Source organism: Anomalospiza imberbis, chromosome 6 (genome assembly GCF_031753505.1).
Source record: "Anomalospiza imberbis isolate Cuckoo-Finch-1a 21T00152 chromosome 6, ASM3175350v1, whole genome shotgun sequence".
In the NCBI taxonomy this organism is placed as follows: domain Eukaryota; kingdom Metazoa; phylum Chordata; class Aves; order Passeriformes; family Viduidae; genus Anomalospiza; species Anomalospiza imberbis.
The window spans coordinates 2,713,145-2,726,662 of record NC_089686.1 but is presented as its reverse complement, the minus strand read 5'-3'; the positions used below and the strand labels follow the sequence as shown (position 1 = coordinate 2,726,662).

Sequence of the window (13,518 nt, the reverse complement as noted above, 5' to 3'; positions counted from 1 at the left end):
AGAGAACTGGAGTGAGAGCAGGGAATGTTGCTGGTGGGGGAATGTGGAGATGAAGAGCCAGGATGCCACAGCAAGGGTGGATGTGCCCCTGGCACAGCGTGGAGCACAGGGAAGAGCCTGGCCCCAGCTGCTCCCCCAGCACCCACATTGTCCCACATGTCCACAGGGCCTGGAAATGAGAGCACCTGGAATCTTCAAGTCTCAAATTAACCTTCAAGCCCTCTGTGACCAAGTCAATCCAAACGATGTAATTTAATTAGGCAGAGTTCAAAACCAGCCCTGCAGGATTTCCTGCCTCCTCTTCCTCCCCTACAGCTGTGCCACAAGAGAAAGGAGGAAAAACTCATAAAGCAGAATTAAGGCAAGATGCTCCATAGAGCATCCCTGATTAATCATTTTCCTTTCATTTTGAGGAACCCCCATCCTCCCCTGGTCCACACGCCCCAAAGCACAGCTCACCTTTCCCATCCCAAGCATGCAACACGTGTAAGCTCTCCGAGGTACGCTGGGCTTCATTAAATTCAGGTCACTAAATTCCAGGGAATCACCCAGGCAGGGGCAGGGATCTCTCACTGTCTGCACGGCCGCAGGAGCAGCTCCAGACACGGAAGAAGCTGAAATCTGATGTGTAATGACTCCACCTAGAGGGAAAAGGGACTGGGAGAGAAGGGCCACGGGTGAGCACAGCAGAGCTGAGCACGTTCCCGATGCTGGCACAGAGGAGGGATCACTGCCTGGCCACAGGGACGGCCACCGGGACAACAGTGGCATGATCACAGAATTGTGGCTTCACAGAATGGTTTGGGCTGGAAGGACACCCAAGCCCATCCAGTGCCACCCCTGCCATGGGCAGGGACACCTCCCACTATCCCAGGTGGCTCCAAGCCCTGTCCAACCTGGCCTGGGACACTGCCAGGGATCCAGGGGCAGCCACAGCTTCTCTGGGCACCCTGTGCCAGGGCCTCCCCACCCTCCCAGGGAAAAGTTTCTTCCCGGTCTCTAATCCATCCCTCCCCTCATTCAGTTTAAATGCTCTGTCCCTTGGGTGTGTCTGAGACCATCAGTTCCCAGCCATGGCTGGCTCGGATCCCAAAGCCACCTGTCCCTTTCCACCCCCAGGAACAGCTGCCCCTCACTGGTCTCACAGAGAGACCCACACTGGTCTCACAGAAAATTCTTCAAGTCCTTCACTTGGGAGATTTAAATATATCTCTTAAATATATCCCCCAACACTCATGGAAGAAGAGGGCAAGGGCTGTATTTCCTTTGGAGAAGCTTCAGTCCTGAATTTAATGGAGCTTTGGGGAACACAGCACTCCTTAAGTGTCCCACTGATGGGACATCAGGTGACAGCGTGTCTGCAGAGACAGTCACGGGGCAAATGCCATCTTGGTGCCACCTTGGTAGAAAGGGAAAAGGCAAAAGCTGCTCTTTAGTCACTAATCCAGGAGAACAGCCTATGGAACCCACAGAGTGCTCATTTTGTACAGGAAGATCTGTCATCCCGAGTGCTCTGCCTGTGCCTGATGAGAAAATGTCCTTTTACCCCAAATCTCCAGTCACCTGCAATGGACACACACCTGGACCTGCAGCACTTTGGGATCAGAAACACCATTTAGGCTTCATCCCTCATTTCTCACCTCGAGGCCAAATTCGTGCTGGATCTGATCCCAACTCCATTCTTTTGGGGTGAGCTGATACTATTTTACTTCCCATAAAACAGCCACATCCAAAGGAGGGTGAGACCCATAATTTTCTTGTTGAAGCTTTTTTTGTTGTATTTTTAAAGCCTTGACTTGGACTCTGAGCCAGGATATTGGAGCATTAATAAGGGAAGATGTTGTCAGTTTTAGGTAGGGATTTTCTCCATGAAAAAGAAGAGGGTTTGGGACATGGGCAGGAAAGATGGGAAAACCTGAAGACACCAAACACTGCCAGCCTCCATGGATGGCAGGCTGGGGCTGCAACAACCCTGTGGCTCCCATGACTTTCTGGGCAGTTAAATTACATTTGGCTGCTTGGTTAAAGATGGGATAATTATTTCCAGCGAGGCAGACACGGTCCAGATGCACTTCTCCTTCCATAACTGCACTAACACTATCCCAAACCCCAAGGAAATGCCATTTCCCAGGCCCAGGAGGCCATCTGGATGGCAGCAGAGCTTTGCCAGGTTTCCTCTTGGCTTTATTAAGCTGGAGCAGATATTTAGTATCTCATTATCTGTCTGCAGGAAACACTTGGGGAGACACAGCAGCATCTTTCTCCCCAGGAGACAAACAGGCACTGCAAAATCAGGTGCCTGGAGCTGGTTCCTGCAGCTCTTCAGACACTTCCACCCCTCAGGATTTGTTTGTGGCTGGATACAGCCCTGTTTATGAGAGGTTAAAAGAACCAGAGGCTGATCCCTGGGTATTTCAAGCCCTGAGCATGTTTCCAAAACAGAATGTAAACACTTTTATTGTGGCAAGGATTCCTCCGTTCTTCCTGCCTTGTGTCATGCAGCTGAAGGAAAAGGAGAGCACTTTTTCCCTCCTCATAAAGCAGGGTGTGTTTAGGCTCTGACACTGACATCAAACAAGTGCATGGCTCCCTTCCCATCTTTCTGGCTGTCCCGCAGTTGTGGCTTTGCAATTTCCCGGCTGCCAAATCCAGAGCAGCCAAAGGAGATCACTTTGCTGGAGTTTTGGGGTTTTTTTTTCCCACTGCAACAGAAAATGCCACCAGGGAACTGGCAGAGAGGAGATGTGGAAATGAGGAAACAGTGGAAAGGTGTTATTTCAACTTTCTCCTCGGTCTTCAGCAGCCAAATCCTGGCCTCGGAGATACCAGGGAGCTTTGGACCCTTGTTGGCCTTTGAAAGAGTTACAGAATGTCCTGAGCTGGAAGGGACCCCAGGGACCAACTCCCTTTGAAAGGTGGCGGTGCTCAGCTGGGGCTGGGCTCTTTCTCCAGGCAGCGCTGGCAGAAGCAGAGGACACAGCCTCAAGCTGCACCAAGGGAAATATAGGCTGGATATCAGGAAAAAGTTTTTTACTGAAGGAGTGATAAAGCTCTGGAATGTTCTGCCCGGGGAGGTGGTGCAGTCACCATCCCTGGGTGTGTTTAACAAAGCCTGGATGTGGCACTGGCCAGGGTTGGGTTGAGCTGCTGGGGCTGGGTTGGACTCCATGATCTTGAAGGTCTCCTCCAGCCCAGTGACTCTGTGAGTTCTGTGGCTCAGAGTCCAACTCCATGCCCTGCACAGACACCCCAACAATCCCACCCCGTGCCTGGGAGTGCTGTCCAAACACTCCTGGAGCTCTGGCAGCCTCAGGCCTGTGCCCATTCCCTGGGGAGCCTGGGCAGTGCCCAGCACCTCTGGATGAAGAACTCTTCCCTAATATCTAACTAGACTCCTCTGGCACAGCTCCAGCCCTTCCCTGGGTCCTGTCCCTGCTCAGCAGAGAAGGAGCAAAGCCCATTTCATGTGTGGACTCAGCAAAAGTGGCTGATCCCTGATCCAGTTTTCCCCATCCTGGGAACACCAATCAATGTAATTGAGCTGTTGGAGTGAGTCCAAGATGATCAGAGGGATGGAGCAGCTCTCCTACAAGGAAAGGCTGGGAGAATTGGGGTTGTTCAGCCTGGAAGAGACTTCAGGGTGACCTAATTGCAGCATCCAGTGCCTGAAGGGAGCCTACAAAAAAGATGGAGAAAGACAATTTACAAGGGCCTGGAATGACAAGGAAGGTTTTCCCATCCAGATCATTCCCCTGCTCTGGTTTAGACTCTTGATGCTACAAAATCCACGTGCGAAAAGATTTGTCAGCACCTGTGGTGGGGAACAGGACAGCGCTGGTCTGCAGGACTGACAAACTCAGCCTTGCTGGGGCAGAGCAAGAGTTTTAACCAAAATAAAGGATTTTCCCCTCATTTGTCAACATTCCACTGCCGCACAGGAGCGCTGGAGGTCGGAGGCTGAGATACACACACAGAGGACTCTGCTCAGCTGCTAAATCCCACAGGCCAGATGCACCTTCTGGGTCAGGATGTCCCTCCGCAGCCATTGTTGGGAACTGGGAGGATGCACCTGGAGCAGAATTGTCCAAAAGTCGCTGCATTCCCGCTGCAGGTCCAGGACCTCTGCTCTGAGCCTCCGTGGGGAAAGCTGGGCTGACCCCATGTGGTCATGGCCTTGTTATGGCATGGTTTTGGTTTTAGAAAGCATTGACTCTCCGCTCTTACTTACACAAAGTGTAAAATCTACCTCAAATCCATACAAGCTTTCCATCCAGGAAAAGGCACTGTGGTGGGAGTTAAGCTGAACCTCTGTCTGTCATCTTTCACACCATGGAAATGTGTCCACACTCCTGTTCAACCAGGCAAAGCAGCAGAATAAAATATTCATTTTTAGCATGGATGGGACATTCCCACTTCTCTGAACCCCTCAAAACAAACAAGAAGGGATAGGAGGGGAAACTCACACCCAGTTTGTGCCTTTCCCTCGCAGTCAAAGGTTAAATATTGCAGTGGTTCATCTGGCTGCGATCTGGGAGCTTCGCCCCCAGATTTTGGGTGTGCCTGGACCGAGGAAGGTCAGTGTGTGTCATCTGGTCACTCTGGGCCTGAAGAAGTCAAAAAATAAGGAATGTTGATTGTTTCCATGGTTACAGAATGATTCATTCTGATGGTAAAACAACAGGGGAGACACATGGAAAATGAGAATCATGTCTCAGAAGCGTTGTGTGTAATTATTGCGTTCACCAGTTCTCCTGCTGCGGGCTACGTGCGTGCCCTGACCTCAGCTATTCGTAAAACCGTCTCATGAGATGATCCCAAAGTTGGGTTTTTCTGGTTGAAAAGGAATTGAAACCCTTACACATGAATTCTGTCAGCCTTGGAGGCTGAACAAGGCCCATCCCAGCACAGGTCTTGTCCAAGCACAGCAATGGACCCTCCCCCAAAAAAAAAAAAAAAAAAAATCCCAGAGATAAAAATTATCAAAGTGAGGGCCTGGAGGGACAGGACAAGAGGCAATGGCTTTAAACTGGAAGAGGGTGAGTTTATATGGGATATTAGGGTGAATTCTTAGGGATATTTAGGGATATATAGGGGATATTAGGGAGGAATTCTTCCCTGTGAGGGTGGGAAGGCACAGGGTGCCCAGAGCAGCTGTGGCTGCCCCTGGATCCCTGGAAGTGTCCAAGGCCAGGCTGGACAGGGCTTGGAGCAACCTGGGATAGTGGAAGGTGTCCCTGCCCACGGCGGGAGCTAGAACGCGATCATCTTTAAGGGTCCTTTCCCACTCAACCCAGCCTGGAATTCCATGTTTCTAAAGTTCCAAACCCATCTCAGCCTCGGCATCCCTGAGGGGGTGCAAGAGGTGTGTGCATGTGTCGTGCCTCGCTGCCCTCACCCTTCCCCTCGCAGAGCCCACTGGGACTCCTGTGAGGGTGAGCAGACCCTTCCGGCGGCAGGAAGAGCGGCGGCAGCGCCGGGCCATCCCCACACGGCAGAGCCGAGCCATCCCCACCCGGCAGCGCCCGCCATCCCCACACGGCAGAGCCGAGCCATCCCCACCCGGCAGAGCCGAGCCATCCCCGCACGGCAGAGCCCGCCCTCCCCACACGGCAGAGCCGAGCCATCCCCACACGGCAGAGCCCGCCATCCCCACACGGCAGAGCCTGCCATCCCCACACGGCAGCGCCGAGCCATCCCCACCCGGCAGAGCCGAGCCATCCCCACACGGCAGAGCCCGCCATCCCCACACGGCAGAGCCCGCCATCCCCACACGGCAGAGCCGAGCCATCCCCACACGGCAGAGCCCGCCATCCCCACACGGCAGCGCCCGCCATCCCCACACGGCAGAGCCCGCCATCCCCACAGGGCAGAGCCCGCCATCCCCACACGGCAGCGCCCGCCATCCCCACACGGCAGAGCCCGCCACCTTGGCGGGGCCCTGAGGGGCGCGAATGGGGCGTGGCCTCTCTGAGGGGAAGGGGGCGTGGCCTCTCTGAGGGGGGAGGGGGCGTGGCCTCTCTGAGGGGGAGGGGGCGTGTCCGCAGCGCTCCCGCCCAATCCGCGCGAGGAAGCGGGCCGGGCCCTTAAAGGTCGCGAGGCCGGCGGGGGGGGGGGCCGAGTGGGGGCGTGGCCAGCGGGCGGAGACCGGCGGCGATTGGCTGCGGTCGGCCTGCGGTCGGCTGCGATTGGCTGCGGGGCGGGCGGCCGCCCGCGCGCGCGCGCCGGGCCCGGCAGGGCCCCGCCCACCCTGCCACGTCCGTGCGGCGCGTGCGGCGGGGCCGGCGCGCGCGGGTGAGTGCGGCCGCGGGGCCCTGAGGGGCGGCGGGAGCGGGCACCGCTCTGAGGGGTCGGGTCCCGGCCCCGGGGGGCTGCCGCAGCTCAGGGGCGCTCTGGGGACACCACCGAGGGGCCTGCGCCTGTGGGGGCGGGTCGATAGGACCGCCCCGAAGGTCTGTGTGCGAGGCAACGGGGTGCACCTCCAGCGAGGGGCTGCGGATGGAGTGAGGGGTGCCCTCAGAAAGGCGGGTGTGAGTTGAGGGGTCCCCTCTGAGGGGCGGGTTTGGGGAAGGGTCCTGCCCCCGAGGGGCAGCTTCAGCGGAGGGGAGGTGTGTGGGGTGAGGGCGTGTGGGACCCCCGAGGCTCCGTGTGAGGTGTGGAGACCCCCCCCCCCGAGGGGCTGCGTGTTGAGGCGATTCCCTCGAGAGGTTGGTCTGTCCCAGGAGGCTGCTTCAGCTGAGGAGAGCCGTGGGGACGCTCCAGGGGCAGAGCTGGCCTCTGTCACGCTGTCCCCCAAAACTGGGGGGCTGGCAGAGGTCAGGCCAGGCACCCACCGGCCCTCCCAGGGGGTTTGGGGGTGTCCCCCGGGATGGCAGCTCAGCTCAGGGGGTCCCTGGTCACACCCTGCTCCCAACACATGTGGGGACCAGGATGACCCACAGGCCTGAGCTCTCCTTCCCTGCACCTTAATCCTTTTTTCTTGCTTCTAATTGACATTATTGTAAATCATATTCCTGTCTCCAGAAAATGAGCATAGCTTACAACTCCATCCTGCTCCAGCTGTGCTGGAAGTAGTTGGGAAAGTGACTCTTAGTTGGTCACTAATTGCTCACAGAGAATCAAAAATTTTATTTTCTCTTTGTGCTTTTCCCTTGGTGTGCTGTTGCCCTGAGCTGGAGTTTGAGGTTTCCTTTATTCTGTACAGACACTGAATGTTGATATGGACACTTGGGAATTCTGGGGGACAGAGGAAAGGTGACATCGGACTAGTCCAGCTGTAGGAGCAGAGAATTCTGTAGGAATGTTTCTCTTTGCAATTCCTCTTTCCCGCTGTTTGATTTTGAAAACTCACACGGGATGAGAGTTTGTGTTGCTGTTTAATTGCTGCAACAGCAAATAATTTTACTTTTATATGCAAAATTAGGGTGAGAGCTGGGATTCAAAGGCCAGTGTGTACCAGCAGGTGGCATAAAGAAAGATTTTGTGTTGTTTTTTTTTAGTTAAGAAATCTCAGTTTCTGGGTTTCTGGAGCCACTTTCACTTTTGAGGCTCATTACACTGTGATGCTTCACAGCAAACATTCTGTTCTTTCTCTGGGCTGTGAGGTGTCTTATTTTAAAAAGTGTCATCCCAAACACTTTTTTCTTTCTCCTGTTTATTTGGCCTGACCACTAGTGTGTGACTGCAGTATCGTTCATGGTGCAGCATAGGCAATCTGAAGATTTATAAAGAAATTAGAAGTTTTCATGAGCTCTGCTCATACCAGAACCCTGACTGGGTATTCTACAGGGGACAGAGTAAGAGTTATTTTCCTTCATCATAGAATTCCAGGTTGGAAGGGACCTTAAAGCCCATCTCATGGGCAGGACACCTTCCACTATCCCAGGTGGCTCCAAGCCCCATGCAGCCTGGCCTGGAATGCAATAAGGAAAGTTCCTCCCTTTGTCACCCAGAATAACCCAATCTCTGCAATCATTAACAGGTGTCTCGCTGTCACCTTGGCCCTGCTTCACAGACACTGTGGGGCTGTGCTTGGCAGCTGGGCTCTGCAAACACACAGAGCAAACAGGACAGCCCGGGAGAGGCAGGCTGGGCTCTGGCTGTGCCATCACCTCCTGTGGGATGTGGCACCTTGTGCCCGAGAGATGAAATATCTGTGGGGTGGGGCTGCTTGGAAAAAAGTGCATTATTCCCACGGCAGGTTTGAAATTGAACAGGAGTGCAGATGATGGCTGGACGGGCTGCTGGGAGGTTTCTTGAGAGTGATGCTTTCCTTCCCAGAGGGCTGCAGAGGTTAAATGCCCTCCTCAGAGCCTTATCAGGCTGGACCTTTCCAGGATAAACACACGAGCTCCGTACGTTGGCTCCGGCTGATGTGTGCCATGCCCGGTGCACACGCTCTGTTAACCCGGCGGGTGAAGGCTGAGCGGATAAAGTGAACAGCAGTGTATTCACCTTCCTGGAAATCCCTGAGGAAAATCCCATGGCATGCTACAGGGGGAACAACCTCTTTAGAGATCAGACCACGCCTTACCTGTTCGTTCCGTTCCAGATCTCCGTTTGCAGCCATGATGCCCGTGGCCACCGTGATGCCCGATGACACGCCCATGTTTGACCCCAGGATCCTGCAGGACCTGGACTGGAGCGAGAACACCACGACCTTTTCTCCTGCTATTTCTCCACTGGACCCAGGGGATGGGCTGGTCCTGAGACCACTTTGCACAGCTGATTTAAATCGAGGTAGAATCCTGCTTTATTATTGCCAGGAATGACAGTGGGGCACCGAGTCGGTAACTTGTTTTTTCTGTAGGAGCTCTCAGTAGATTTGGATTGCTCATTTTTTCTCATATTTATCAGTGAACAATTTGGTGGAATTTTAGAACATCCTGAGTTGCCAAGGACCCACAGGGATCATTGAGTCCAAGCCCTGAACCTGCACAGGACACCCCAACAATGCCACCCTGTGCCTTGTCCTGTCATCCCTTGGGCTCTGGTAGCCTTGGGGCTGTGAGCATGTCCTTAAATTTGAGCTTCTGGCATCATGGATTGGTGCTGTATTGGGTGACCCTGAAAATTTGATTTACTGTTTTAATCCTAAACTTCAAGTAAAATCTTCCAAATAATCCACAAGTTCCCATTCACCATGGTTTTGGAGAGGGAGCACAGTTGTTCATACTGTACCCTTTGATACCAAAACAACATGAACAAACATCTTGGTGCATGAATTCTCCTTCAGTTCTGGAATTTGGATAAAAAAGTTGCTTTGGACTCATTATTCCAGGCTCACTTGAGCTTTAGCCAGTCCTTCAACATTGTTCCATCCCGTTGCGATGGGATGGTGCCATGGGGATGGTCCCTCTCCAAAGAGCTGTGTTGGATTGTTCCTTGCTGTTTGGAGCTGGTTGTGTGTCTGTCCCTCACTGAGAGTTGTTTTCCCCCCTCCTTTCCTGCCAGGCTTTTTTAAGGTTCTGGGTCAGCTGACAGAAGCAGGAGTTGTGAGCCCGGAGCAATTCATCAGTGAGTACACCTCATCCATCACTCCTTGGCTTTTCCATAGGGCTTGCAGGGAATCAAAGGATCCTGATGCTGACAGCAAAGCTGCTCAGGTGTGAGACTCCTGAGTGCTCGATGCCAGAGGGAGGGATGAGTTCAGCTCCCCCTGGCACTCAACCTTGCATCCAGCTGCAGCTATCCCCAAGAGCTGCTTAAATTGCTGCCTAAATTGTGAAACTGGTTTTTAGACTGAGTTTAGATAGCTGGTAGCATGGATTATTTGGATTGCTCCAAGCTCCTCCAACCTGGACTGGAATGCTCTCCAGGATGGGGCAGCCACAGCTTCCCTGGACAACCTGCCAGCCCCTCATCACCCTGTCAGGAAGAATTTCTGCTCAATATCCCATCTAACCCTGCGCTCTGGCACTGGGAAGCTATTCCCCTGGTGCTGTCCCTCCAGGCCCTTGACCAAAATCCCTCTCCAGCTCTCTTTGAACCTACTTTAGATCCCCTTTAAATCCTACTCCTGGGCCTGACAGGCAGTGGAGAGGCAGTTCAGGGATTCAGGAAATCACAGGATCTAAGCCAAACCCACCACTAATCCATGTCCCCGGGAGTCACATCCACAGAGCTTTTTAATCCCTTCAGGGATGGGGACTCCACCACTGCCCTGGGCATCCTGTGCCAGGGCTGAACAACCCTTTCCATGAAATTCTTCCCTGTGAGGGTGGTGAGGCCCTGGCACAGTGTGCCCAGAGCAGCTGGGGCTGCCCCTGGATCCCTGGCAGTGTCCAAGGCCAGGTTGGACAGGGCTTGGAGCAGCCTGAGACAGTGGAAGGTGTCCCTGCCCATGGAAGGGGGTGGAATGAGATGAGCTTTTAAGGTCCTTCCAGCCCAGAGCGTTCCATGATTTGGTATTTTAGCACCCATCTGCTCAGCAAGGAGGATTCTCTTGGAAAATAAGGAAGAGGAGTTTGTGTAATTCCTGCTTTTTCATGGGTTAGTCTGACTCTGGGGCATTCATTTGCTGGAGTCTTGGGTGCATCGTCCCTATGATCCCACAGTGATTTGCAGTCAAGAGACAGCTGCAAAGATCAGATTTAGCTGCAGTTTCCTGTGAGCCTGAATTGCCTGTGCCTGCTCCCACAGAAACCTTTGAGCACATGAAGAGGTCTGGAGATTACTACGTCACCGTGGTGGAGGACACGAACCTGGGGCAGATCGTTGCTACGGCAACGCTGGTTATAGAACATAAATTCACTCACTCCTGTGCCAAGGTAAATCCTGCAGCTGGGAAGGGAGGAAAAGATCCTGGCTGTGTTGGTTTTGTGGTGTTACTGTGTGGTGACAACCTCAAGTTGTAGCAGGGGAGGTTTAGGTTGGATATTGGGAAAAGTTTCCTTGTGGAAAAGGTGGTCCAGCCCAGTATAGGCTGCTCAGGGCAGTGGTGGAGTCCCCATTCCTGGAGGGATTTAAAATCCATGTGGATGTGGCACTTGGGGACACGGATCAGCGGTGGCCTTGGCAGTGCTGGGGAACAGCTGGGCTCGATGGTCTTGAAGGGCTTTTCCAACCTTAAAAATGTAAATAATTTAAAAATATACTTTTAAAAAGATCAAATATTTTGTGTATTTAAAAAATATATCACATCTTTGAGTGCTGAGCTGATAGTAAAAGGAAGCTTTGGCTTTTCCTAAGGAAAAGGAGTACTTGGAGATCTGTCCCATTGTGCCAGTGAGCTTTGGAAGGAGTCAGACGTGGTTCTGACAGAGCAGATGGCTGAAGATCTCCATGCTGGGAGTCCCAGCCAGGCTGTGAACACAGGGAGCTGGAAGGGCAATTCCAAGGCTAACAAACACTTGCCTGTGTTTTCAGAGAGGCAGGATAGAAGATGTGGTGGTCAGCGGGGAGTGCAGAGGGAAGCAGCTTGGAAAACTGTGAGTATTCCCCACCTTTGCCATTCAGCAAGCCCTTTACACCTCACACCTTCCTGCCAAGCACCTGGGAAGAATTCATCCAGCAGGGATCACCAGCTGGGCATAAAATGATCTGCAGGGAAACACAGAGAGTGCTGTCAGCCCTCAGTGTTGTGGCTGTGATAATATAACTCATTAAATATTCACTGACCCAGCATTTAACTGCTGATTTTTTTTTGTCTTTTCCAGATTAACGTCCACCCTCACCTTGCTAAGTAAGAGACTGAACTGTTACAAAATCACACTGGAGTGTCTGCCCAAAAATGTGGATTTCTACAAGAAGTTTGGCTATTTGGTATCTGATGAAAACTACATGTTTCAACGGTTCTTTAATTAACAACTTCTAGGTGTTCTGGGTTCTTTTTTTTTTTTTTTTTCTTGGAAAGACTGTTGGTGGAGGAGCTTGTGCTACAAACATTCTCTCCGTGGAAAATTTCTATAGTTTATTGCTGCAGATATAACAATCCCTATAAATAATGAACATCAAATGTGTAAATCTTGGGGAAAAAAAATTACTGAGGTTTTAGAAAGAGTCCTCTGGGTTAGAAAATAAGTTTAGAACTAATTTTTACTACTGTTGAGTCGAGGCGAGGCTTTTCTGTTCTAGCTGAGTTACAAAGGACTCGTTAAAGGGATGGTTTTTAACCAAAGGTATATATTTTTATCTCAAATTTTTTCTTGCATTGTATTTTTCTAAAGGTTTGTGCTTCTTTTCTCAGTAGCCAGAGGACAGCCCCTGGGACTGTCCTGGCTGTGCTGATGGAAGGATGACGTAGCTGGGGAAGGGATGAGGCTTCTCTTATGCAGAATCAGTGACACAGAACAGGCCTTAGTTGTGGTTTTTTTCCATGACACCTCACGGAAGTGCTGGTGGTGCATCAGAAGTTTTCTAGGCACTGTTTTCCAAGGCTGGGTTTGTTACTGTTGGTGCAGGTTGGGGAGAATCCTTCCAGGCTGTGCTGAATTCCCAGTCTGACAATGGATGTGTGCTTCTCACTGCAGGGCTCCTGCACTTTAGCTGATAACTTGGTTTTCAGGATAATTACTTTTTTTTTTCTGACATAAAAACCCCAAACATAGTGTCCAACAGGGCAGAGGGTAACTGGGAAACTGGAATGTCTGAAGGAATGTATCCCATAGGGAGTGGGGTTCTGGCTAGCGATCACTGGGAAGGGGAGTGGGATGGCAGATTCAGCTTCACCTGAGGGAGCTGGGGCTGTTCAGCCCAGAAAAGCCTTAGAGCCACTCCCAGGGCCTAAAATGGAGGAAGAGGGACTTTGGGCAGGACACAGGGAATGGCTTCCCGCTGCCAGAGGGCAGGGATGGATGGGAGATTGGGAAGGAATTCCTGGCTGTGAAGGTGGGCAGGCCCTGGCACAGGGTGCCCAGAGCAGCTGTGGCTGCCCCTGGATCCCTGGCAGTGTCCAAGGCCAAGCTGGACACGGGGGCTTGGAGCAGCAGTGGAAGGTGTCCCTGTTGGAATGGGATGAGTTTAAGCACCCCTCCAACCCAAACCGTTCTGGGATTTACTGAACACCCCTGGCCCAGCCACTGGATCTCCAGAGGGCCAGGAGGAATTTCCACCTGTGGAACAGCAAACCAGGAGAGAAATCCTGCCCTTCTGCTCCCGAGGGATTGCTGCTGCTGCTGCTGCTGCTGTGGAGCTTCCCTGGTGCTGCACCACTGCAGCCAGGGGTGAAAAGCAGAGCCTGGCCAAAGGCCTGTTGCCAACAGTGGTGTTTTGTGTGGGGGGTGACAAAGCCCACAGCCATGAATAGGGCATTGTACCCAGCCAGGGTTGTTTGTGGGCAGCCAGGCCTTCCACACTGTCCTGCTCTGTGCTCTGGAGAGCGACTCTACAGTGCTGGGGGCTCTGCTTGATCTTCCCGAGGGCTCTCCACTCCATCCAGTGTCTCCTTTGTGATGTCTGCTTTATTTATTGATTATTTTTTAAAAGAGTATCTTTGTTTAAACTGAATAAATGATTGCCACCTGTATCTGGATTGTTTTTCATGGAGTGAGGATGGGCTTGTTGAGCAGCAGCACCTGCTGC

The 13,518-nt window shown here is 52.6% G+C and overlaps 1 protein-coding gene and 1 long non-coding RNA gene across 3 annotated transcripts in view; both read left to right on the top strand.

The window, feature by feature from the left end:
* LOC137476578 (uncharacterized) overlaps positions 1-13,468 on the top strand; it is a 79,744-nt gene extending 66,276 nt beyond the window's left edge. Inside the window, exons 1-2 of one of the 2 annotated variants that reach the window (XR_011000444.1) lie at positions 5,146-5,228; positions 12,933-13,468. This is a non-coding gene — a long non-coding RNA (uncharacterized lncRNA). Of the gene's footprint in view, positions 1-5,145; positions 5,229-12,932 lie in introns of those variants that run through there. The other variant, XR_011000445.1, reaches the window with a different exon arrangement.
* GNPNAT1 (glucosamine-phosphate N-acetyltransferase 1) lies at positions 7,636-12,136 on the top strand. Its single transcript, XM_068194933.1, has 6 exons — positions 7,636-7,774; positions 8,549-8,736; positions 9,451-9,513; positions 10,639-10,766; positions 11,365-11,426; positions 11,655-12,136. The coding sequence occupies exons 1-6, from the start codon at positions 7,743-7,745 to the stop codon at positions 11,800-11,802; spliced, it is 621 nt and encodes a 206-aa protein (XP_068051034.1). The 5' UTR covers positions 7,636-7,742; the 3' UTR covers positions 11,803-12,136.
* Positions 13,469-13,518: the final 50 nt, after the last annotated feature.

Bases quoted from the DNA above. Each gene is read 5' to 3' on its own strand.
- GNPNAT1 (XM_068194933.1), top strand. From the start codon at position 7,743: ATGAGCTCTGCTCATACCAGAACCCTGACTGG. The intron at 9,514-10,638 runs GTGAGTACACCT...CTGCTCCCACAG, and splicing joins GAGCCCGGAGCAATTCATCA to AAACCTTTGAGCACATGAAG. The intron at 10,767-11,364 runs GTAAATCCTGCA...CTGTGTTTTCAG, and splicing joins TCACTCACTCCTGTGCCAAG to AGAGGCAGGATAGAAGATGT.